This window comes from Prinia subflava, chromosome 24 (genome assembly GCF_021018805.1).
Source record: "Prinia subflava isolate CZ2003 ecotype Zambia chromosome 24, Cam_Psub_1.2, whole genome shotgun sequence".
NCBI lineage: Eukaryota > Metazoa > Chordata > Aves > Passeriformes > Cisticolidae > Prinia > Prinia subflava.
In genome coordinates this window covers 1,439,040-1,463,919 of record NC_086270.1, presented here as the reverse complement: position 1 = coordinate 1,463,919, position 24,880 = coordinate 1,439,040, and the positions used below count along the sequence as shown (strand labels likewise).

The 24,880-nt window shown below is 54.1% G+C and overlaps 3 protein-coding genes across 17 annotated transcripts in view; 2 read left to right on the top strand and 1 right to left on the bottom strand.

Moving 5' to 3' along the window:
- The window catches only part of MACF1 (microtubule actin crosslinking factor 1), a 145,181-nt gene extending 141,560 nt beyond the window's left edge, over nucleotides 1-3,621 (top strand). For all 15 annotated transcript variants that reach the window (XM_063418751.1, XM_063418753.1, XM_063418752.1 and 12 more), the window contains 2 exons: nucleotides 163-286; nucleotides 1,924-3,621. In XM_063418751.1, the coding sequence (XP_063274821.1) occupies nucleotides 163-286; nucleotides 1,924-2,174 (375 nt within the window). In that variant the 3' untranslated portion in view covers nucleotides 2,175-3,621. The remainder of the gene's footprint in view (nucleotides 1-162; nucleotides 287-1,923) is intronic.
- Nucleotides 3,622-4,651: 1,030 nt separating this feature from the next.
- On the top strand, nucleotides 4,652-16,710 carry LOC134561669 (bone morphogenetic protein 8B-like). The gene is made up of 7 exons (XM_063418861.1): nucleotides 4,652-5,076; nucleotides 9,482-9,674; nucleotides 11,093-11,241; nucleotides 11,785-11,982; nucleotides 12,547-12,626; nucleotides 13,375-13,485; nucleotides 16,104-16,710. Exons 1-7 carry the CDS (start codon nucleotides 4,665-4,667, stop codon nucleotides 16,251-16,253), a joined length of 1,293 nt encoding a protein of 430 aa, XP_063274931.1. The 5' UTR covers nucleotides 4,652-4,664; the 3' UTR covers nucleotides 16,254-16,710.
- Nucleotides 16,711-19,992: 3,282 nt separating this feature from the next.
- Nucleotides 19,993-23,714, bottom strand: PPIE (peptidylprolyl isomerase E). The gene is made up of 10 exons (XM_063418984.1): nucleotides 23,594-23,714; nucleotides 23,395-23,493; nucleotides 23,226-23,269; nucleotides 22,904-22,930; nucleotides 22,674-22,755; nucleotides 22,474-22,574; nucleotides 22,231-22,354; nucleotides 21,103-21,288; nucleotides 20,431-20,573; nucleotides 19,993-20,331 (listed from the first exon to the last, which is right to left on the bottom strand). Exons 1-10 carry the CDS (start codon nucleotides 23,622-23,624, stop codon nucleotides 20,263-20,265), a joined length of 906 nt encoding a protein of 301 aa, XP_063275054.1. The 5' UTR covers nucleotides 23,625-23,714; the 3' UTR covers nucleotides 19,993-20,262.
- Between the last annotated feature and the right edge of the window lie 1,166 nt (nucleotides 23,715-24,880).

Genomic DNA, 24,880 nt, shown 5'->3' with positions numbered 1-24,880 from the left:
GTTTTATGAACTGCTGAAACGGCTCCTTGTGCCCTCCCTGACGGTTGAGATGGGGGTTCCTTAAATGCCCAGATTTTGGCTGAGGATCTGACCTGGGCTGTGGTGCAGGTCACGGTGCAGGTGAGGGCTGAAGGACATGTCCTGTGTGTGCTTCCCCCCAAGGTGACGCCCTCGGCGGGCAGCAAGCTGAAACGCCCCACCTTCCACTCCAGCCGGACCTCCCTGGCTGGGGACACCAGTAACAGCTCCTCACCAGTCTCCACAGGTGCCAAAACCACCCGGGCAGGTGAGTGGAGGGAAAAGAGGGAAAAACTCCCCCCCGGCACAGTGGAGAAAACAGGGAATGGTTGAGGGATGGGTGGTGAGGGAGGAGGTGCTGGCACAGCTCTGCACTCCGGGGAATTGCTGGAATTCGGGGAGGAATCGGCCCTGATGTTGAACCTCCCACCTCAGGGGTGCTGGTGGAAGCACCCACAGAGGGTAGGCAGTGTTAAAGTATAATATAATAAAGAAGTATTTATTTAAAAAGGCCTTTAAGGATACCCCTTGGGCAGTACAAGAGCATGGCCGTGGCTCTACCCGAGATGGACACAAGATGGGCTCTGAGTCAGGAGCTTTCCCATTTTTATAAGTTTTGGTCCATTTCTATATTGGGCTTAATTGTCCAATTACAGCTCCAGGTTATCAAGTCCCATCCTCCCACTTTGCTCCCCTCAATTCGCTGTTGTTTATAATTTTTGGGCCCAAAGCTGCAGTGGTGTCCTTGGGCTGGAAAAGGATTGTTTTGTCTCACTAAACCTTGAAAAGAGCTGGCTGACACTTTACATGAAGTTCAGAGTTATACACCAATGCAGTGCAGAATCTGAAAAATATGAGAGCTAAACCTTAATGTGAGGTTGTTATCTTCTTTTCTTCGTGTTAGAGCTGGGATTAATGCACAGGAATTGCAGTTTTGTCAGTGTTAATTAATCCTGTAGTACAGTTGGACTCTGTGGGTTGGACTCAGTGGGTTGGATTGGACTCCATGGGGTGGATTAGACTCCATGGGTTAGGTTGGACTTGGTGGGTTGGGTTGGACTCAGTGGGTTGGATTGGATTCCATGGGTTGGGTTGGACTCCATGGGTTGGGTTGGACTCGGTGGGTTGGGTTGGACTCCATGGGTTGGATTCCATGAATTGGATTGGACTCCATGGATTAGGTTGGACTCCATGGGTTGGACTCGGTGGGTTGGATTGGACTCCATGGGTTGGGTTGGATTCCATGGGTTGGGTTGGACTCCATGGATTGGATTGGATTCCATGGGTTGGGTTGGACTCGGTGGGTTGGGTTGGACTTGGTGAGTTGGGTTGGACTCCATGGGTTGGATTCCATGGATTGGATTGGACTCCATGGATTAGGTTGGACTCCATGGATTGGATTGGACTCCATGGGTTGGGTTGGACTTGATGGGTTGGGTTGGACTCCATGGGTTAGGTTGGACTCGGTGGGTTGGGTTGGAATCCATGGGTTGGATTGGATTCCATGGGTTGGATTGAACACCATGGGTTGGGTTGGACTCGGTGGGTTGGGCTGGACTTGGTGGGTTGGACTTGTTGAGGTTGGGTTGGACTCGATGAGTTGGATTGGACTCCATGGGTTGGGTTGGACTCCATGGGTTGGATTGGACTCCATGGGTTGGGTTGGACTCGGTGGGTTGGGTTGGACTTGGTGAGTTGGGTTGGATTCCATGGGTTGGACTTGGTGAGTTGGGTTGGATTCCATGGATTGGATTGGACTCCATGGTTTGGGTTGGACTCCATGGTTTGGACTCAGTGGGTTGGGTTGCACTCCTTGGATTGGGTTGCACTCCACGGGTTGGGTTGGACTCAATGATCCCGGCGATCTCTTCCATCCCTCCCCTCACACCTTTTCCCTCCTCGCAGACCCCAAGAAGGCGGCCAGCCGCCCCGCCAGCCGCGCCGGCAGCCGCGCCGGCAGCCGCGCCAGCAGCCGCCGCGGCAGCGACGCCTCCGACTTCGACCTGCTGGAGACGCAGTCGGCGTGCTCCGACACCTCGGAGAGCAGCGCGGCCGGCGGGCAGGGCTCCCGCCGTGCCACCAAGCCCTCCAAGATCCCCACCATCTCCAAGAAGACGCCCGCCGCCGCCCCAAAAACCCCGGGCCCCAAAAGATAATACTGAACCCACTGCCCTCCCAATGGGGAGACAGAGAGAGGAAGGAAAAAGGAAAAAAATCAACAAATCGACCCGACCCGCGTCCAGTTTTTAACCCGTACATTGGATGTATATTTATTCTAAATGGGAGAAACTATATTGTTAAAAGTGTAAAAGAGAAGTTGTGTTATGAAGCTGCCTTATTTGGGGTTTTTTTTGTTTTGTTTTCATTTTTTTGGTTTTTTCTTTTTTTTTTTCCTTTTTTGTAAGTTACTATTTTCATGTGAATATTTATGTAGATAAAAAAAAAAAAAATTGCCTCTCGGTGACCCCTGTTTAGAGAGGGGCCTGGAAAACTGAAATGTGGGAGAGAAAGAAAAAAAAAATCAAGAAAAAGATTAAAAAAAAAAAAGGAAGCAAAAAAAAAAAAAGGTCAAGATGTGAAAGTGTAAAGAAAAACTAAAATATAAATAGGATTTCTGCGCGGTGCAGGGTGTGAACCTGCTTTATCTTTTAGGATTGTTTCCTAAATGCATCTTTATAAACTTAACTTGCTGTCTCAGCAAGGTAAATTATATTTAAAAGCAAAGACCTGAATCCTGCAGTGTTCAAGGAACTCTCTTTTTTGTAAATCACAGATACCTCAACCAGAGAAACGTGAGGTGAGGGGACTTGGGGCTTATGTTTCCATTTTTTTTAAAAAAGCTATGTGGTTTTACCTGAAGAAAGCGGAGTTTGACTTTAATAAAATTTGCACACACTACAGCAAAGGCCGTGATAATTTTGCTGTCTTGAAAATACTGTTGTGACAACTTTGTTTTTAAAGAACAAACCGAGGGTGAGGGGTTTGGGGAGGGGTTTGAGGAGGGGCTTCACGCCGGGGGAGAGCACGGGGCAGGTCTGGATCACTCGGGTGCATCCCTTAGAGGTGGTGGGACCCTCCAAAATCAAAGATTCTTCTGGAATCATGGCTTAACCAACCCACCCCGAGGCGTTCCTTACACAATCGCTGTTTTATCTGCATCTCTTTGTTTTTCCTATTTATTATTTAACTGGTCATTCCACTTCCAGCCAGGCTGAGATCAATGTGAACTCTGCTCCTAGGAGAAATCTGGATTTACACGCACAGTTTGCTTGTCCTTGAAATGAGTCTCACCAGCACACTCGCTGCAAGTCCTGTCTCGCTTTTGTACGCTCCTTTTTCTTTGTAATAAAAATCCAACTGACCAAGTGACCAGGAGACAGGGCGAGGGCTCTCCACAGCTCCTGTATTTATTAAATATTGTTCCTCTCCGGCTCTGACCGTGTTGCTGTGTGATTCTCTCAATTGGTTTCAAATTGAGGCAAAAAACTGAAGCTCTACCAATGAATTGTTTAAAAAAAATAATAATTAAAAAAAAAAAAAAACCAAGACACATTTTTGTATTAAAATTGCTTGCGGTAATAAACGATCTTGCCTCCTACTTTATTCCCCGGTGTTAGCTTTGTGAGGATGAGCTGGAGCTGTCCTGCAGTGGCTGTGGAGGTCAGGGGGTGTTTGCATCCAGATTTTCTTGGGGGATGGAGCAGGGAACCCCCAGCCCCGAAATTCAGGGTGCAGGTGGGAGGGTGAGGCTGGTGAGGGTGCTCAGAGGGGTGGGTGTTACATTCCCACCTTTTTCCTGTCTCCTGATATATTCCTCCAAGGCCTGAGAAGGACGGAGCTAACTTAGACCCTTAAGGGAATTAAAGGAGGATTTATTTATCAGGTGGGGAGGTGGGTGCCTGTGAGGGGAGGGGATGCAAGGGGGGTGTCCAAGAGTTTGGGTGGCCTTGGGAGTGGGTGCCCATGGGGTTAGCGTCCCCAGGTGTGAGGATTTGGGTGCCAGTGAGGGTGGGTGCCCTTAGATTTTGTTTCCACAAGGGTGAGCGTTCCCAGGTGTGGGTGTTCATGGATTTGGGTGCCAGTGAGGGTGGGTGCCCTTGAGATTTGTTTCCACAAGGGTGAGCATTCCCAGGTATAGATGTTCATGGATTTGGGTGCCCCTGGGTTTGGTTTCCCACAAGGCTGAGCCTCCGTACGAGTGGGTGCCCATGGGCTGAGCATCCCTAGGAGTGGATTTCCATGGATTTGTTCACCCACGCGCAGGAGCATCCCTGGGGATGGTTGCCCACGGGGTTGGGTGTGAGTGAGGGTGGGAGCCCACGGTTTTGGGTGCCCACGAGCAGGAGCATCCCTGGGGATGGGTGCCCACGGGTTTGGGTGGGAGCCCACGGTTTCGGGTGCCCATGGGGATAAGCATTCCTAGGGATGGGTTCCCGTGAATTTGGGTCTCCACTGCTTTGGCCGCCTGCCTCTTCTCGTGCCCAGCGCTGCTCCCCGGAGCCGCCGGGCGGGGAGGGCCGGGGCGGTGCCGCTGGAGGGACCGTCCCTTCCCCTCTCCCCGCCGGGGCGGGCCGGGACCGGAGCCGGGGCCGTGCCGGTGCCCGGGGCCGCTCCGCACCGGGCGGGCGGGGGGTCCCGGCGGTGCCATGGGGCGCGGGGCGGGCGGGGGGCGGCGTGGGGCCGTGGCTCTGCTGTGGGTGGCGGCCGTGCTGTGCCAGCTGGGCAGCGGCAGCGTCCTCCGCCGCCGGCTGCACTCGGCCGGGCTCCCGCAGCGGCGGCTGAGCGGCGGCGAGCGGCGGGACGTGCAGCGGGAGATCCTGGCCGTGCTGGGGCTGCCCGGCCGGCCCCGGCCCCGCGCCCCCGCCCGCGCCCCCGCCGCCGCCGCGCCGCTCTTCATGCTGGACCTGTACCACGCCGTGGCCGGCGAGGAGGAGGAGGAGGAGGAGGGTGAGGAAGCGGCGGTGTCGCGCCCGGTGCTCACCGGGCTCAGCACGCAGAGCCCCCCGCCCGGCAGCGTGGTGAGCCGAGCGGACACCGTGGTCAGCCTCGTCAACATGGGTGAGGGGCACCGGGGGGCATCGGGGAGCACCGGGGGACACCGGGGGACACCGGGGGACACCGGGCTGTGCGGGCATGGGGAGGACCGGAGCGCACCGGGGGTACCGGGACGTGCGGGCAGGATCCCGGCGGCTTTGGCAGCACCGTGGGCATCGGGACGATCGGGGCGCACCGAGGGTACCGGGAGGGGATACCGGGATGGGCGGGCGGGATCCCGGGGGCATCGGGACGATCGGAGCGCACCGGGATGATCCGGGAGGCTCAGGCAGGACCGGGACGCACGGAGGGACCGAGGGGATAAAAGCAGACGGGAACGGACGGGCAGGACCGGCGGGGAGGCGGCGGCTGAGCCCGCACAGCGCAGAGCCGCGGGGACACCGCGGGGACACCGGGGGGACACCGGGGACAGCGCCCGGCGGGACGGGCACACGGGGCTGAGCTCAGCCCAAGCCGCGCTCCCGGTCCGTGGTGCGGCACCGGCAGCTCCGAGCATCCCTCGGCCCCGGGGTGATTTCTCGGGGCGTCCCTGTTCGAATAAGGAACTCTTTTACCCAAATTTGAGCTCAGTACCGGGGAGGGCGGCGGTGAGGGGACACGGTGGCGGTGAGGGACGAGGTGGCGGTGAGGGGACATGGGTGAAAGTGGCAGGAATTAACCCCAAATCCGCTTAAAAAGGGGAAATTAAGAAGGGGAATTCTCTGTAGCAAGCAGGGGCTGAGGGAGGCTCGCCCACCCTGCTCTCCCCGTTCCGGTGGGCACGGGGGGCTCAGGGCAGCAGCTCTGGTGCCAGCAGCGGGGTGGGACCCTCGATGGGACCCTGAACCACGGCTCCAAATAAAATCCTCCCGGCTGCTGCTCGGTGCTGGAATCCCCTGATCGCTGCTGGAATCCGGTCCAGCTGCTCCCCAGGCTCCCCCTCCAGCATCCCGCGTATTTCCAGGCAGCAGCGGGGCCACAAATACTCGGGATGAGAAGAATCCGCTCCCAGAGCAGGCACTGGGGTGGCCCGAACCCAGCTGGGAGAGCTGGGGAGCACAGCCCCAGCACAGCCCCAGCCTTCAATTTGAATGGCTTTGATTTCTGCGGCGTCCTCGGCCCCTTCATGTTAATTAAATAAGGGATTTTTTTTTTTTTTTTTGGAGAAGGCCAGCTCTCATTTGCATACATAATTAGCTGCGCAATTATCCTGATGGGACATGCAAATGGGCTGAAGTCTGTGCCTCGCTGGGCACTTGGACCTCTCTGCTCGCAGCCACCCCTGTGTGAGCTGCGCTCCTTTTTCCTGGGAAGGGGAGTGACAAAACTCCCTGGAGCACAAACACGGCCCGGTTTGGGGGACAGGGGCACCTCTGGACACCCCCGATTGTTTTTGGTGATGTGGATCCACCCCTGCCATCCCTTCTGCTCCCCCCAGAGCGAGGATAAAGCCTGGCCTGGGCTATTCCTGTGCCCTCGCTGGAGGAGGCAGGTGGGATGTTGGGGTTTTAAAGCCTGAAGTGAGGATGGGTTTTGGGATTTCTCCTCAGCTGTGAGTGGGATGTGCTGGGATGTTCTCGCTGGGATAACTCCTGAATCCCTCCCCACCTCAGAAAACCTCCGGAGTTTATTTTTTCCTGCTTGCTAGTGAAGGACAGCATCTTCCCTGCATCTCCTCGAAACCTATTTTAGGACCCAGGGCGCTTGATGTGGTTGAATATCCTGGCATTTCCTTTTAATTTGGTGTCTGAAATGCTCGTGGGGACCCGTCGGGAGCAGCCAGGGCCGGTAATTACGAGCGATGTGCAGTTTATGGAAGCACAGACAGTGCACAAGGAAAAACCTGCAGCTAAGAATAACCTGGGGAGCAGGAGGGAAGGGTGGGATCAGGGAGCTGGGAATGTTCAGGGACTGGGAGACACCAGCTGAGAGGGAGCTGGGCAGGGGAGCAGCCCCAAGCCCGTTTATATTGGTGTATAATCATTTTAATATTATTTTTTGGGGGGTGATGAGAGCACAGAGGGGACACTCAGCTTGGGGGGAAGGTGCAGCAGCTCCTCGGGGTGATGCCAAAGGAGGGGGGGAAAGGAGAGCAAAGCGCCCAGGCCGGGTTTTTTTCGTGCAAATCCGGACAATCCGCCCACGGATAATTGAGGGTTGGTGGTGTGGCTGAGCCAAGCCCAGCCAGGGGCAGGTTCCCAGGCACCATGGGCTCCCCAAACCAGCCCGGGGGGCACCCCCAGTGCACCCCCAGCAGCATCTGAGCACCCACAGCTCCGCTGGGGCACCCACTGGGTGCTCAGGGGGAGCTGCGGGGTCCTCGTGTCACAATAATTTTTATTTTAGCAGCAAACACGGTGGTGTTGATCCCTCTCCGAGCTGCTGTTTGTGTTCCAGTGGTTGCTTCTCCCTCCGTCCTCCCCCTCCAAAGGGGTTCAGGGTTTTTTTGTCCCTGAAGAAGCAGAGAATTCAGGGATTGCTCCCAGAATTTCATCCCAAACACAGATTGCTGTCAGATCCAGCTTACCTGGTTCATCAAGGAACTCAGCTAATTGCAGCCCCTTTAGGGTTTCTCCTTCTGCCAAGGTGTCCCTGAGCTCCCCTCCCACCAAATCCCCTCCTCTGCCATGCCTGGGCCCCTCCATCACCTCCACAGCCACAGCAAGTTTTCATTTAAAAATTAGCAGAAGATTTTCACTCTTCTCTAGGGACAAAATTCACCTTTTTGGCTTTTTTTTTTAATCTGGTGTGGGGTTTCTGTAACATCCTTGGCTCTGGCAAAAAAATCCCTCTGCCCATCCCTGGGTGAGGGTCCAGCTACAACCAAAGGGTGTCACCCTTGGGTGGCCCCTTGGAGAAAAGGGTCACCCAAGTGACCAAAACCACCCCAGGGGACCTCACTCTGTACCTGAGTGTCCCCTGGACCAACTGTGGGGCACCCATGGGTGCTCATCAGTGCCAAAAATCCAGAGGTGACCCCTCTGCTCGTGTTTTGGGGGGAAATTAAGGAATTTGTGAGCGCCACGAGGCCTCGGCAGCTTTGACCTCAGCACCAACAATCCAGGAGAAAAAAACCAACCCACCACAGGATGGTGGAAAAAAGGGAAAAGAGGGAAGAGCCTGGGGGGCTGCAGAGGGTTTGGGGGGCTGCAGAGGGTTTGGGGGGCTCTGTGTCCCCCCTGGAAGGGGACAGGGGTTGGGGCAGGTCCTGGCTGGCGGCAGCCCCGGCGGGCAGGAAGCGCTCTCCGCATCCGCCCTGCCCCGGGCTTTTTTTGTAACACCACTTGTGGTGAGGCCAGGAGCTGGAGGGAATGTGGGATTTGGGAAAAAAAAACCAAAAGGGGCAAAAAAAAAAGAGGAAAAAATAAGAAGGAGGTGGAAAAAAAGCTTGTGGGTATGTAAGCAAAATCTTGGTCGGATGCGCTGCTCCCTCCGTATAAATGACAATGGCAAGCTGGTGGTGGGAATTATCAAAATAAATTTGAAATATTTCCCTCCCAGGATTTGGTTAAAAATGCATTTTAAAGGTTTATTTTTGATTGAGTTAATTATTTGTTTGTTTTAGTTCTATTTTCACCAGGTGAAATTGGTGACGTTGCTTTTGCGCCTGAAGCAGGAGAAGCTTTAGTCACACTGAATCATATTTGATCATAAACTTTAATTACACTCAGACTGGGAAGATTGGGATATTTTTAAAGGATAATTCGAGGCAAATAATTGCACGTTAGCAAAACTGTGGGGGCTGCATTACCATAGAGAGAGGAAGGTTTATTCTTTACAGACGAACAAAATAAAATCAGATTTTTCCTGTCTCTGTGTGATGGAGAAATAAAGGTGTTTTCAGGAAAAAGGGAGGGGTTTTTTAACAGAGCAGTGACCTGATAATTCCCCCCACAACTCCCCAAAAACACACAGGCTGAAAATTTTTACTTGTGGATAAATTTTTACTTGTGGACAAAACTTTCCTTGTGGACCTGCAATATCCAGTGATGGCCGTGGTGAGCCCTGGGCTTGTCTGCTGCAAGAAAAGTTTGGAAAACCCCAATTCCTGCTCCAGATGGTGCTGCTAACCCCCAAAACCTCAAATTTTTTGTATTTTTTGCAGGCTGCAGCCCCTAAAGCACAGCAAATTCTCTGTGCTCCTCCCATAGCCAGCGTTGTGCTTTTAATTTTAATTTATTTGAATTTTAATTAATGAGAAAGGAAGGGGTCTGGGAGGGGAAGCTGGTGGGTTTACAGCAAAACAAATTGCAGAAATAGGGGAGGCTGCACCCACACTCAGACCCTGAGGAGTTGGGAATTTCCAACCAAGGGCGGGCGGTTCCAAACCAGCAGAGTTTTGGGTTTTTCCCCAAAATCCCCTCGGTGGGACCCTGCAGGGAGGCTCCAGGCTCGGAGCAGCCACCCCTGAGCCCTTTTTTCTCCTCAGTGGAGCAGGACAGGGACCTGTTCTGGCCCAAGCCCTACTGGAAGGAGTTCAGGTTCGACCTGACCCAGGTGCCGGCGGGAGAGGCCGTGACGGCCGCGGAGTTTCGCATCTACAAATCCCGGGGAGCCCCCAGGGGCGCCAACAGCAGCCTCCAGCTCAGCATCTACGAGGTGGCTGCACAGCATCCCAACAGGTGAGGGGCTGGGAACAGGGCCGGGAGGAGGATGAGGAGGGTGGGGATGGGGTGAAGGCAGTGGGAGGGGTGTGGGATGAAGGAAATGGGATTGGGGTGAAGGAAATGGGATTGGGGTGATGGGGATGGGTGTGGGGTGAAGAAGATGGGAATGGGGGTCGGGATGAAGGTGGTGGGGATGGGAAAGGGTGAGGGGATGAAGAAGATGGGAAGGGAACGAGGATGAAGATGATGGGGATGAAGATGACGGGAAGGGGTGTGGGTACAGGAATGAAGACGGGAATGGGAATGGAATGGGTGTGGGAATGGGAATGGGGATGGAAATGAAGATGATGGGGGTGAAATTGCAGGGGATGAGGGTCAGGATGAAGATGATGGGAACGGGGATGAAGATGATGGGAAGGGGTGTGGGTACAGGAATGAAGACAGGAATGGGAATGGAACTGAAGAAGAAGGGAATGGGTGTGGGGAATGGGGTGATGGGGACGGAAATGAAAGGGGTGAAATTGCAGGGGATGAGGGTCAGGATGAAGATGATGAGGATGGGAAGGAAATGGGAATGAAGGTGACGGGAATGAGGTGAGAATGCAGGAGATGGGGATGAAGATGATGGGGATGAAGATGACGGGAAGGGGTGTGGGTACAGGAATGGGAATGGAACTGAAGAAGAAGGGAATGGATGTGGGAATGGGAATGGGGATGGAAATGAAGATGATGGGGGTGACAATGCAGGAGATGGGTCTGGGATGAAGATGATGAGGATGGGAAGGAAATGGGAATGAAGATGATGGGAATGAGGTGAGAATGAGGGGAATGGGGATGAAGATGATGATGGGAATGGAGATGAAGGGAATGGGGATGGAACTGAAGAAGGGAATGGGGTGATGGGGATGGAAATGAAGATGATGGGAATGGCGGTGAGACTGTAGGGGATGGAGATAAAAATGGGAATGGGAATGAAGAAGATGGGATTGGGAATAGAAACAAGGTTGATGGGGATGGGGACAGGAATGAAGATGGGAATGGGAATGGGGAATGGAACTGAAGAAGAAAGGAATGGGGCTGGGAATGGGGTGATGGGGATGGACATGAAGATGATGGGGATGGGAATGGGATGAAGATGGCGAGGCTGGAGGCAGCAATGGGGACCAGCCCCAGGCGTTCCCACCCCACCCGGAGCGGCACCGCCGTGTCCGGCTGCTCCCACACTTCCCCACAGGGCAGTGCCACGCCCTGGCATTTCCCCCTGGGAGGGGAGGGAGCTGTTCCCAGGGCAGCTGCCAGGACACCCCCACGGTGTCCAGCACAGCCGGGGGCACCGAGAGCCGGGATCTGCCCGGGCTCAGCTCTGGGAGTCATTTCCATGAATTATCCCTCGGGTGCTGTTACTCACAGCTCCTTTCCCCCCGATCCTGCAGGGAATCCGAGCTGTTCCTGCTGGATGTGCAGGACCTGCCTGCTGGGACAGAGGGCTGGCTGGTGTTCGATGTCACAGCCGCCAGCAGCCACTGGTCAGCGGAGCACAAACACAACCTGGGGCTGCGGCTCTATGTGGAGAGCGAGGATGGTGAGTCTGCCCCACCTGCCTGCAGAATTGGGGCTAAATTCCCAGGAATTGGAGTCCTCCGGGTGCCCTGGGATGTGGTGGGGGGCTGATCTCAGTGCAATTTCCAATTTCCAGTGCAGGCAGTGTGGGTTTGCAGGTTCTGATGGCACGGACTGTAATTAACGCCATTAATATTTAATGAACTCCTTACCTGGAGGGATCCTCTGTGTGTGGCAGGGATTAACCCTCCTTTCCCCACGGGATTAAATCTGCTCCAGCCGTGCCTTTTCCAGGTGGGAAGGCACACAAAGAGCAGCTCCTCTTCCATGGGAGGAGGAATAATCCCAGCCAGGAACTCCCCATCCATCCCTTTCCCTTCAATTAAAATTCACTTTTAATCCTCAAACAGCCCAGTGTGACCATTTTGTGCTGGAACAGGGGGCTCCAACCCCTTGGGACACCAAACCCGCAGCTCCTGCTGCAAATTTCCTGTATTTTCAACATTTTCTTTGACCAAACGAGTTCTTTTTGAGGACAAACCCAGGCACAATCCTGTTCCCTCAGGGCACAGCGTGGATCCGGGCTCGGCCGGGCTCCTGGGGCGCCGGGGTCCCCGTTCCAAGCAGCCTTTCATGGTGACATTTTTCCGGGCCAGCCCCGGCCCCTCCCGTGTCACACGAGCGGCCAAAGCCCCGAGGAGGCGACAGCAGCCCAAGAAATCCAATGATCTCCCCCACCCCAACAAGCTCCCCGGGATTTTTGGTAAGGTGTTTTCTGGAGAAGGAGGGATCCCTGTGGAAAACACGAGGTTCTGTTTGTCAGCGCCTTGAAATCCCAAATTTTGGCCCAAGGGAAACAGAGCAAGAAGTTCTGAGGTTTTAGGATTGGAGGTTTTTGCAGTTTGGGAGGGTTTGGGTTGGATGCCCTCAAGGAATTGGTGTTTTGTGAACGTGTCAGGATTACTGAATATTGGAATTTCTGCCTCATTACCCTTGGCTTTAGAGCCCTGGGAAGGTGTCACAGCTCCAAAAGCTCCGGCAGGAGGGGAGCAGGAAAGCCCTGAAACCTCTGAATTTGGGAAACCCTCAAAGCTGCGGTTCAGCCCTTCCAAGGGTGAATTCCTTCACCCCAATATTGGAATATCAATTTATGGCCCAGTCTGGAGCTGCTTTTCCCTTTGTGCAGCAACAAAGGCTCCTCTCCTTGGGTTCTCCGGGGTTAATCCCAATCCCAGGGGCTCTACCCAACCTCTGAGGGGGGGAAATGCAGGGGAAGGGTGGGATGGGGGAGCCCAGGGCTGAATTTCCCTGTCCCCTTTCCCCACAGACGACGTCCACGCCGCGGATGGGCGCCAGGTCTGCCGGCGCCACGAGCTCTACGTCAGCTTCCAGGACCTCGGCTGGCTGGTACTTGTCTGCTGGGAGAAGTAAATGACAAAAAAAAAACAACCAAAAAAACCAAAAAAACTAAAAAAACCAAACCACCACCACCACCACCAAAAAAAAAAAAAAACAAACAAACAAAAAAAAACCACCACACAACAAAAACAAACAAACAAAAAACAAACAAACAAACAAAAAACCAAAAAAAACCAAAACAAAACAAAACCAAAAAAAAACCAAAACCAAAACAAGCAAACAAAAAAACACCCACAAAAAAAACAACAAAAAAAACCCCCAAAAAAACCCCAACCAAACAACAAAAAAAACCCAAACAAACAAAAAAAACCCCAAACCACCCACAAACAAACAAACAAACAAACAAAACCCCCCCCAAAAAAAACCCCCAAAAAACCCCCAAAAACCCCAAAAACCCCCAAAAAACCCCAAAAAACCCAAAAAACTCCAAAAAACCCCTCATTCCATTCCCCCAGCCTGGGCTCCCTCCCAGGCTGGATTCTCCATGAAACCATCCCGGGAGCTGGGGAGGCAAACACGAACTGCCACAACCCCAAACCCCACCGGTGACCCCGAACAACTCACGGCTCAGTCCAAAAAATCAAAATAAAATCAAACTGCTGGCACAGTTTTTATTTTATTTTTTTCTGGCAGGGAGGAGGTGGCTGGGTTGTTCATGCAGGTGGGGAATGGATGAGGGGGCACAGGAGGGTGAAGCCCTCCGTGTAATCCCAATTTTTTTTGGTTTTTTTTGCAGGATTGGGTGATTGCCCCCCAGGGATACTCAGCCTATTACTGCGAGGGGGAGTGTGCGTTCCCTCTGGACTCGTGCATGAACGCCACCAACCACGCCATCCTGCAGTCCCTGGTCAGGCCAGGCCCTGGGGGGACACTCGGGGTCCTGGGGGTGACATTTGGGGTCCTGGGGGGACATTCGGGGTCCTGGGGGGGACACTCGGGGTCCTGGGGGGACACTCGGGGTCCTGGGGGGACATTTGGGGTCCTGGGGGGACATTCGGGGTCCTGGGGGGGACATTTGGGGTCCTGGGGGGACACTCGGGGTCCTGGGGGGGACATTTGGGGTCCTGGGGGGACACTCGGGGTCCTGGGGGGGACATTTGGGGTCCTGGGGGGACACTCGGGGTCCTGGGGGGACATTTGGGGTCCTGGGGGGGACATTCGAGGTCCTGGGGGGGACATTCGAGGTCCTGGGGGGACATTTGGGGTCCTGGGGGGGACACTCGGGGTCCTGGGGGGACACTCGGGGTCCTGGGGGGACATTTGGGGTCCTGGGGGGGACACTCAGGGTCCTGGGGGGATATTTGGGGTCCTGGGGGGACACTCGGGGTCCTGGGGGGGGACATTTGGGGTCCTGGGGGGACACTCGGGGTCCTGGGGGGGACATTTGGGGTCCTGGGGGGACACTCGGGGTCCTGGGGGGGACATTCGGGGTCCTGGGGGTGACATTTGGGGTCCTGGGGGGGGACATTTGGGGTCCTGGGGGGACACTCGGGGTCCTGGGGGGACATTTGGGGTCCTGGGGGGGACATTCGAGGTCCTGGGGGGACATTTGGGGTCCTGGGGGGACACTCGGGGTCCTGGGGGGGACACTCGGGGTCCTGGGGGGACATTTGGGGTCCTGGGGGGACACTCGGGGTCCTTGGGGGGACACTCGGGGTCCTGGGGGGGACATTTGGGGTCCTGGGGGGACATTTGGGGTCCTGGGGGGCACTCAGAGCCCGGCAGGGCCTGAGGAAGGGCTGGGATTTTGGGATGAGCACGGTTGTGGCTTGGGGGTGTTTGGGTGGGAGGTGCAGTTGGGCTCCTGATTGAAATGAAGAATTAGTGGGTGCTGAAATAAATAATTAGTGGGTGCTGGCACATCTGGGTGGGTGCTGGCACATCTGGGTGGGTGCAGGCACATCGGGATGGGTGCTGGAACATCTGGGTGGGTGCTCACACATCTGGGTGGGTGTTGCACATCTGGGTGGGTGCTCGCACATCTGGGTGGGTGCTCACACATCTGGGTGGGTGCTTGCACATCTGGATGGGTGTTGCACATCTGGGTGGGTGCTCACACATCTGGGTGGGTGCTCACACATCTGGGTGGGTGCTCACACATCTGGGTGGGTGTTGCACATCTGGATGGGTGCTCACAGCCTGGCCCTCACCTCACAGAGATTCCAACATGGAATTTCAAGGCATTCGTGTGCCCAGAGCGAGGGCACAAAGTTCTGCCCCTCCTCCTCCTCCTCCTCCTCCTCTGGATTTTGTGATTCCAGAGCTCCCTCAGCTCCTGTTTTTCTGGCTGACACGATCCTGCTCCAGTTCCACAGCAGCTGGGGCAAAACCTGATGATTTTTCACAGGTCCCTCAACCCTGGCAGCGAGCTGGGGAGCAGGGACAAGCCCAGGGAACACCAGAACCCTCCAGCTCTTCCCAAAAATCTCTGAGTCATCCCTGCATCCTCCTCTCCAGCTGCTTCCGAGGGTTTATCCACACCCCCGGCACCCAAACCTTGGGCTCAGCATATTCCGAGCAGGAAACTTTTAATGCCTTGGGTTTTTTTGTTGGGTTGTTTTGTTGTTTTTTTTTTTCTTTCCCAAACCCACCCCACATCCCAGCCAGCGCTTTAATTTCTGGAATTTCCTGCCCTGTGAGTGCTCGGTTTCCCCATGGCAGAGCCGCCCCGGCTCCGGTGCTCTCGCTTTAATTACAGGGAGCGCCGAGCCTTTGAAGGTGTCACCCGGCGGGGTTTAATTTTGACATTAATGAAGCTTTCAGGACCCATCCGGGGGGGCTGGGAATCATCCTGGCAGCACCAGGGAGGGGCTTTTTTCCCCCTCCACACCCACCCATCACCCCAAACCCAGCGCTGCTCCCAAAGCGGGGCAGGATGTGAATCACCTGCACCCGGCCCTGCTGGGAAGAGCCAGGGCAAAGGAGCCGTGCCAGCCCCGGCCCGAGCTGCAAATTGCAGGGTTGGAGAGCAAAAACATCGGATTTCCGAGCTGGGAGAGCTCGGCTGCCCCTGCTGTAAATTAATCGCACATGTCGGGGCTCCTGCGAGCCGCTCCCTGCAGGAAAACAGCGGCACAGGGGGAAAAACCATCCCAAAGTGGTGCTGTGGACTTTGGATTTGAAATTTGGGGTGGAGGATCTGTGCTGGAGCAACACCCAGAGCCCCCCGCCCACACCGGAGCCTGTGCTGTGCTGATTTATGGGTTTTTGAGGGTTTTTTAAAGCTATTTGTCTATTTTTGTGAGAAAAAGGGCCCTGAAATCCCCAATGAATGAAGGGGCTGCCCGGCCCACGCAGTGCTGGGAGCCCTGATCCAACACAAACCGCAGCAGGGACTGCCTGGAGTTCAGAATAAATATTTGTGCAAGGAGATGGAAATAATCCCCCCATTCACCCAGGGCTTTTTGGTTGGTTTTGTGCTTTTTCTGTTGCCTGGAGCCACATTTGCTCCATCCATGCCCCCAGGTCCACCTGATGAAGCCCGAGGCCGTGCCCAAGGCGTGCTGTGCCCCCACCAAGCTCAGCGCCACCTCTGTCCTCTACTACGACAGCAACAACAACGTCATCCTCAAGAAGCACCGGAACATGGTGGTGAAATCCTGCGGCTGCCACTGATGGACAGGTCCCAGTCCCACCCCTGAGAGTCCCATTGCCACCCCTGGATGTCCCATTCTCATCCCTGGATGTCCCATTGCCACCCCTGAGTGTCCCATTCTCATCCCTGGATGTCCCATTGCCACCCCTGGATGTCCCATCCTCACCTGAGTGTCCCATCTCCATCCCTGGCTGTCCTATATCCGTCCCTGGATGTCCCATTGCCACCTCCGAGTGTCCCATGAGTGTCCCATTGCCACCCCCGAGTGTCCCATTGCCACCCCACAGTGTCCCATTCCCTACTCTGGATGTCCCATCCCCACTCTGGCTGTCCCATTTCCACCCCTGGATGTCCCATCCCCACCCTGAGTGTCCCATTCCCTACTTTGGCTCTCCCATCCCCACTCCTAGATGTCCCATTCCCATCCCTGGATGTCCCATTCCCACTCCTGGATGTCCCATTGCCACCCCTGAGTGTCCCATTGCCACCCTGGATGTCCCATTGCCACCCCCGAGTGTCCCTTTCCCTACTCTGGATGTCCCATTCCCACCCCTGGATGTCCTATCTTCATCCCTGGATGTCCCATTTCCATACCTGGATGTCCCATCCCCACCCCTGAGTGTCCCATTCCCACCCCTGGATGTCCCATTGCCACCTCCAAGTGCCCCATGAATGTCCCATTGCCACCCCACAGTGTCCCATTCCCCACCCTGGATGTCCCATTCCCACCTCTGAGTGTCCCATCTCCATCCCTGGATGTCCCATTCCCATCCCTGGATGTCCCATCCTCACCTGAGTGTCCCATTCCCACCCCTGAGTGTCCCATGTCCATCCCTGGATGTCCCATTCCCATCCCTGGATGTCCCATTCCCACCCTGGATGTCCCATTCCCACCCCTCGATGTCCCATTGCCACCCCTGGATGTCCCATTCCCACCCTGGATGTCCCATTGCCACCCCTGGATGTCCCATTCCCACCCCTCGATGTCCCATTGCCACCCCCGAGTGTCCCATCTCCATCCCTGGATGTCCCATTCCCATCCCACAGTGTCCCATTGCCACCCCACAGTGTCCCATTCCCTACTCTGGATGTCCCATCCCCACCCTGGATGTCCCATCCCCATCCTGGATGTCCCATTCCCATCCCTGGATGTCCCCTCCCCACCTCACAGTGTCCCATTCCCACTCCTGACTGTCCCCTCCCCATCCCTGGATGTCCCCTCCCCATCCCTGGCTGTCCCATTGCCACCCCCGAGTGTCCCATTGCCACCCCCGAGTGTCCCCTCCCATCCCCACCAGAGCAATGTCACCCCTGAGTTTCTGCTGCCTGCATGGACGAGGAGCTTCGTGGGCTGCATCAGAGCAAAATCCATTAATAATAATATTAATAATAATAATAATAACCAAAAATAAACCCCTCCCACCCCTTTCTAGAAATGGATGTAAATAATGCAAAAATTCTCTTCTCTTCCCCTGCTTGATGAGACACACAGATATACACAAACATATATATATATATAGGAAAAAGAGGATTTTTGGCTGATTCTGTTTTGTCTGTGACTGATTTGTTTTCCCTGAGGTGGAGGCAGATTTTGGGGGGTGGCAGCATCCAGGTTGCTCTGGCACTGAGCTGTTTCTAGCCATGTATTTCTCCACTAACTCACCTCTCCCCAAAAGTGCTTTTAATTCCCTTAATGAAAATATCATCAGCCAATTAAGCAGCTGGCTGACTAACCCCCTCCTGTTTACCCAAAGTTCACCAAACTCAGCCAGTTGGAAAAAACAAAAAAAAAAAGGAAAATATCCATATTGAGCTACGGCACTGTTATAAAATAAACGCCAAGTTTGGAAAGTAAACACGGAGTTTCTCTTGCTCTTTGTTTTTTAATGTCACAGCACAACAGGGCTCTGTTTGGAGGGCATTTCGCAATGAAAAAATACTCAGGATTGGCTAAAATTGTACCTATTTGCCCAAAAATGAGCCCTGATGTGAGTTTTAGGTCAGGCTGTGCCCATCCCGTGGGCTCCCAACGGGGCTGTGACCACACCAGTCCCAGGCAGCTTCCCCAGGCTTATTTGCACAATTAAATTCTTTATTTACTCTGATTTTAAAAGGAAAAAGCCTGTCCTGGTTCTCAGCTCGGCTACCTGGGAACCTCACATCAATGAACAAGGAAAGAATCTGGCACAAATTGGGGAAAAATCACAATAACCCCACCAAAATAAGAAAGGTTTGCTCCCTGTCAGTGCCCAGCTCGCCAAGGAAAGGTCCTGCTCCTCTGGGTGTGTAATTCCATATAAAATCCAGCCCTGGATGCAACCCTGGGGATCTAATTCCACATAAAATCCATGGATCTAATTCCACACAAAATCCAGCTCAGGATGCAATCCTGGGGATTTAATTCCACACAAAATCCAGCTCAGGATGCAATCCTGGGGATTTAATTCCACATGAAATCCAGCTCAGGATGCAATCCTGGGGATCTAATTCCACACAAAATCCATGGATCTAATTCCACATAAAATCCAGCTCAGGATGCAATCCTGGGGATCTAATTCCACATAAAATCCATGGATCTAATTCCACAGAAAATCCAGCCCTGGATGCAATCCTGGGGATCTAATTCCATACAAAATCCATGGATCTAATTCCACACAAAATCCAGCGCAGGATGCAATCCTGATCTAATTCCACAGAAAATCCAGCTCAGGATGCAATTCTGGGGATCTAATTCCACATAAAATCCAGCTCAGGATGCAATCCTGAGGATTTAATTCCACACAAAATCCAGCCCAGGATGCAGTCCTGGGGAAATCCAGCCCAGGATGCAATCCTGGGGATCTAATTCCACACAAAAACCATGGATCTAATTCCACACAAAATCCAGCTCAGGATGCAATCCTGGCTCCATGGATTTGTGCCTCCACTCAGACCTTCCCCTGCCTCTGGACTCTCAGGTCTTGCTGACTTTAAAATGTGGGATTTAAACAAAAAGAAGGGAGCAAGGAAGGGGAAAGCTGGGCTGGTTTGTGTGGATCACATCCTTGCATCTCATCTTGTCTCAGTTTTAGGACAATGCACGACCCCCAAACACCCTAGGAAACCAGCAAGTGGAAAAAAAAGCAATTCTTATGGAAAAGCAACACCCCTGACTTGTGAGGGGCTGGGCAAACCCCAAATCCCACAAACACTTCCAAGCATCCCCAAAATCCGAACATCAGATCCTCCCCTCCACCTCAGCAGCCTCATCCCTCCTGCCAATACCTGCACAGGCTCAGAGCCAAACATCCCTTCCCTAATTTCACAGAAAACCCCAAATCCGTCCCTTCCTGGTCACCTTTCAGTGCAAAGCCAGGGCTGCCCACCACAGGAACGATAAATCCATGTGGTTTATCCCACTCTGCAAATCCTTCCCTACAGCCTCATCCCTCTGGGTTTTTTTCCTCTTTATTACCCCAAGAGCTCCCTCATTTCCTGGTGTTCCTTGTCCTCACCGTGTTCTTACACATCCCAGGGACCTGCCTCCCTCTGCTGCTGGAAAAGGACATTACAGAGCCAAAAACACCTCCACAAGAAGCTGCTGAGGAATAAACACAAGAGGTTTAGCTCAGCTCCTCTTTCCCTGGCACAGCATCTCCTTCCCCTGGAGCCAGCATTTAGGCATGAATTAATGAAGATGAGGGCAAATATTAAAAAAAAAAAAAAGGATCTTTGCTCAAAGACCAGCTTCACAGAGGGAATTCAGCAGCCAGACCCTCAGCATTTTCAAAACTAGGTTTTATTTTTACCAAATATAAATTCCTTCCCCAGAACACGGCAGCAGGACCAGCCCAGCCCTGCTGGGGCAGCGCAGGCTTGGAAGAGATTTATCCCAGGAAGGACAAATCCTGCCTACAGGAACCTCTGGAGGGGAATTCCAATGGAAAGGTGCAGGATGGGGAGTGCTGGAGTCCCTGGGGTGTCCCTGGGGTGTCCCTGGGGTGTCCCTGGGGTGTCCCTGGAGTGTCCCAGCCCCTCGGAGCACCGAGCTCACGGGCACTCCCCGCAGTCAGAGATGATCACCTTCTGCTTCGGCTTCCCATCCTTGGTGCCCTGAGCCTTGGAGGAAAGAGCAGGGATAAAAAGCAAGGAAAAAGCAGCAATTCCAGGCATGAATCCTCAGGGTTTCTTCCCCCAGCACCCCCTGCCCTCACCCACCTCGATCTCCCGCACCACGTCCATGCCCTCGGTCACCTCCCCGAACACCACGTGCTTCCCGTCCAGCCAGTCCGTCTTGTCACACGTGATGAAGAACTGGGAGCCGTTGGTGTTGGGGCCTGAGTTTGCCATGGACACCATCCCTGGGGTCACACAGGGCACGGTTATGGCTCAGCTCCAGCCCAGCCCCATCCCCACATCCCGCAAAAACACCGCCGGATTCGGGGGAGCTGCTGGATACCCACAGAAACTTCTGGAAATCAGCTATGCTTGAGAAACACAAGTGTGAAAGATGCTTGGCTATTTTTAGCTGCAGTAACAGCAAAGCTAAAGTTTGTAGGGAGATAAACCTGCTGGCTTGCTCCTTCTTTTCACAGTCATGCTGCGACATCCCTCGTTAAAAATCAAGCAGGAAAAGCAGCTTTGAAATTGGTTTTCCTTTAGGTAATACTGCAAATAAAGTGGGTGGAGAGGGAGCAAAGCATTTCTGCTTGGTGAGACATAAAGGTCTGAATTTGGCAGAATAATCTGGCCAATAATTAATATTACAACTACTATAATTATAATTCAGAGCTGCTGCTATCAATAAGGCCAGAAAAGCCCAAATGTGGTCCCCAGATGCTGCTGAGCCACTTTCTCTCCAGCCCCTGCCCCTAAAGCAGACGGCTTTACCTGGCCCTGTGTGCTTGAGGATGAAGTTCTCATCATCAAACTTCTTCCCGTAGATGGATTTTCCGCCGGTGCCGTTGTGGTTGGTGAAGTCCCCGGCCTGGCACATGAACTGGGGGATGACGCGGTGGAAGCTGCTGCCCTTGAAGCCAAATCCCTTCTCGTGGGTGCAGAGGCAGCGGAAATTCTCTGCATGGAGGGGGGTAAAAGGAAGGAAGGTGAGGGCTGTGGTAGGCTGGGGGTCCCCGGGTTTAGGGTTGTTGCTTCTCTGAAATTTTCCTTGGGGTTGCTGGCCCCAAGGAAATAAGGGGTTTTTTAAGGTTGCTGTTTCTAGAGGTAATCAGGTTTTTAGTCTTCTCTTCGCCTTGGGTGTTTCACACTGAAGCTAGAGACAACAAGTTGAGTCTAGCAGTTTGTGTTATTAAGCTGTTTATTTTTAATTATTTATCAGTTCTTGTCTAGCTTTGCAAGGCGTCTCTAGCAAAGCAGGACACGCAGCTGGACTGGGGTGGATTAGAGAGCCCCGCACTTTAAGTACGGTACTTTTGACTTAACTACTGTCTGAGACGTATTTTTTATTTACAAAATTTTACTAATACTTACTACTTATACTAACATGTCAGTTCTACTCTAAGCTAATCTCTAAAACTCAACTCAGCACAAGATGGGGGAACAGCAAGAACAAGGAGGACAGGGGCCACTCCCCAATTCCTCCATCTTGCCTCTTCAGCCCCATATATTAAGAATCCTAATTTCTATATTTATATTCTATAATAAACCATCTACTACTTATTTTAAATTCTTAGGGTTTGTGATTCTCCCTGCGTGTGAGTGTTCACTGCCATGGACAGGAATCAGGGTCAGTGTCCTCCTGGGATCTGTGTGGGTCTGACTGACCCCCTTGGACAGACCCCAGACCCCCTGTCTGGTCTCCAAACCCTCCTGGACAGTCTCCAAACCTCCTGTACAGTCTCCAAACCCTCCTGTACAGTCTCCAAACCCTCCTGGACAGTCTCCAAACCCTCCTGTACAGTCTCCAAACCCTCCTGTACAGTCTCCAAACCCTCCAGAGCAGCCAGAAGAATATCCTGGACTCCAACAGCCGGGAGGGGAGGCTGAGGCGCTGCTCACCCGCGGTCATGGGCACCACGTCGGAGCGCAGCAGGATCCGCAGCCGCCCCGCCGGCTTGTTCCCGATCTTGATGTCCATGTACACCTGGGGGTTCACCCGGGATTTCTTGGCAGGAGGCTCGTCCTGGGCAGGAGAAGAAAGAAAAGGAAGTTGTGGTGGATGTTTCTGTGCTCTGTCTCCGGCTTTATGTGCTCATCCTTTGGGATAAGGGGGATACAGATGGTGCTGGTTGTTTTTCCCACCTCCTGTGCCTCTGCTTTGGGGGCCTCTGCTTCTCCCTCCTCTTTGTTCTCCTCCAAAGTCTTCCCTGAAAACTTCTTCAGCCACTCATCATCTGACCAGACTGTGGCCACGAAAGGAAAGGTCAGAGCACAGGAACTGACCCAAAGGGCCACAGCTCAGCTCAGGAGCTCCGAGCATCCCCTGGGTTGTTCCAGCTCACCAGGCCTGGAGGATCCCTCTTTAATCCGCATGGGTTTGGCCAGGTTCACACGGATTGTCCTGCCAAAGAGCTCAGATTCGTTCTGCAGAGGGGAAAAAAGCACAACAAAGCCCACCAGAAGGTATAAAACCACCGTGCCCCCCAAAGCCCTGCAGAGCTCAGAGGACAGAGCTCTGTAGCACCCAGGGCAGCAAAGCCACAGGGAACAGGGGTGGGAGCAGGGCCCATACCATGTTGTCAATAGCTGCTGCTGCATCCTGCCAAGAAATCAAAATAAAACCATTATTAACATTTATTTATATATATGACAGCCCATGGTGGCCATGAAACCAAGAAACCCAGGCAGGGTCAGTGGCAGGGCAGCAGTTTGGGCTGGAAACAGGAAAAGGGGAAACTTCAGCCCAAGAGAAAATGGGAAAAGTGAAAGAGCAGAACAACATCTGAATTCTGTGGTGGGTATCCCGATTTCACAGAATTCTCCAGCAGGAAGAGGAGGATCCATCCCAAAACCCCCAAGAGGAGCAAAAACCCCAAACGCTGCCGGTTCCTCACCTCTGCCAGCTCGAACTCCACGAAGGCGAACCCGCGGTGCTTTTCTGGAGGGAGGGAAGGGAGGGAAGGGAGGGCTCAGGGGCGGCACGGACACCCCGGTGCCCATCCCGGGAACACCGCCCGCACCCAAACCCGCACCCAGGGGTGCTCCGGCCGCCCGGGCACGCACCGGTCTCGTAGTCCAGCGGGATCTGGATGTCGGTGATGTCTCCGAAGGGGATGAAGGCGGCGTGCAGCACCTTCTCGTCCACCTCCTCGGCCAGCCCGCCTGCGGGGCGGCCAGCGGTCACCGCGCACCGCCGGCGGCCCCGGCCCCGCGGGGGTCCCCTCGGGGGTCCCCTCGGGGGTCCCCCGGCCCGGCCACTCACCCACGTACAGCACCCGCTTGGTGGCCGCCATGGTGCCCCCGGTGGCCCGGAACGGCTCAGCCCGGCCCGCCCCGGAACGGCGGCATCGCCAGCGCTCCGCCTCCGCCGGGGCCGCGCCGGGGCGGGGGAGAGCGGCTGGGGAGAGAATCCAGGGATTCTGAACCTGGGTGCCATCCTTCCACCCTGGTTTGTGTTTGGGGAGAAAAATCCATCAGTTCTGCACCCGGGTACCATCCTCGGCTCGTGTTTAGGGGAGAGAATCCAGGGATTCTGAACCTGGGTGCCATCCTTACACCCTGGTTTGTGTTTGGGGAGAAAATCCAGGGATTCTGCACCCAGGTACCATCCTTACACCCTGGTTTGTGTTTGGGGGAGAAAATCCAGGGATTCTGAACCTGGGTGCCATCCTTACACCCTGGTTTGTGTTTGGGGAGAAAATCCAGGGATTCTGCACCCAGGTACCATCCTTCCACCCCGGTTTGTGTTTATGGGAGAGAGAATCCATCAGTTCTGAACCTGGGCACGCTCCTTCCACGCCGGTTCATGTTTATGGAAGAGAATCCATCGGTCCTGCAGCCCTGCACGCTCCTTCCACCCCATCCAGGCTTTTCCACTGCACCTTACCCACCCTTTTCTGAAGCTGAGGTGTTGTGTAGGCTTGCAGAGATGGCGTTTTAGGATAAACATCTCAGAATTGTCTAAACACGAAGCAATCAGCCACGTTTCAGAGCCCTGCTCTGCCCTTTCCAGGCAGCCTGCAGGGCCAGGAGGCACCGGCAGCCTCCGTGCTGTGGCTGCTGCCCCTCCCTGGGAGCAGAAACAGAGGCTGGGGAAATAAAACCCCATCATTTCTCATCCCCTCAGGTTTCAAAAGTCAAAACTGACACAGTGGGCAGTTCAGCTCCAGCCTGAATGAAGTATTTTACCTTGGATTTAATTTTTGGATTGGGGAGGTCTTCTCCAAGCTTAGCCCATCCGTGATTCTTCCTTTCAGAATTAGTGCGTGCTCTCTGTTTACCTGAACAGCTTTTTATCCCAAAGGATCACCCAAAATAAGTTGGCAAAGGATTTATCCCAGTGCCAAAACTCAGCCATCTTTGGAGTGTAAGCAGCAGAACCATGAAAGATGCAGCTGAAAATGTAGAAATGTGAACAAAGAACAGCCCATGACAAAAACAGAGCCCAAACCCTTTTACCCCTCACTTGAAAATACCTCCCCAGCCTTTCTTAGTCACTCTTTACAGCCACCACCCCTTCAGACACTGCCCCAGGCATAATTTTAACTCA

Bases quoted from the DNA above. Each gene is read 5' to 3' on its own strand.
- PPIE (XM_063418984.1), bottom strand. From the start codon at position 23,624: ATGGCGGCCACCAAGCGGGTGCTGTACGTGG. The intron at 23,270-23,394 runs GTGCGTGCCCGG...CCCTCCCTCCAG, and splicing joins CCCGCTGGACTACGAGACCG to AAAAGCACCGCGGGTTCGCC. The intron at 22,355-22,473 runs GTGGGAAAAACA...TCTCCTGCCCAG, and splicing joins CCAAAGCAGAGGCACAGGAG to GACGAGCCTCCTGCCAAGAA.
- LOC134561669 (XM_063418861.1), top strand. From the start codon at position 4,665: ATGGGGCGCGGGGCGGGCGGGGGGCGGCGTGGGGCCGTGGCTCTGCTG. The intron at 11,242-11,784 runs GTGAGTCTGCCC...CTGTTCCCTCAG, and splicing joins CTATGTGGAGAGCGAGGATG to GGCACAGCGTGGATCCGGGC. The intron at 12,627-13,374 runs GTACTTGTCTGC...TTTTTTTTGCAG, and splicing joins TCCAGGACCTCGGCTGGCTG to GATTGGGTGATTGCCCCCCA.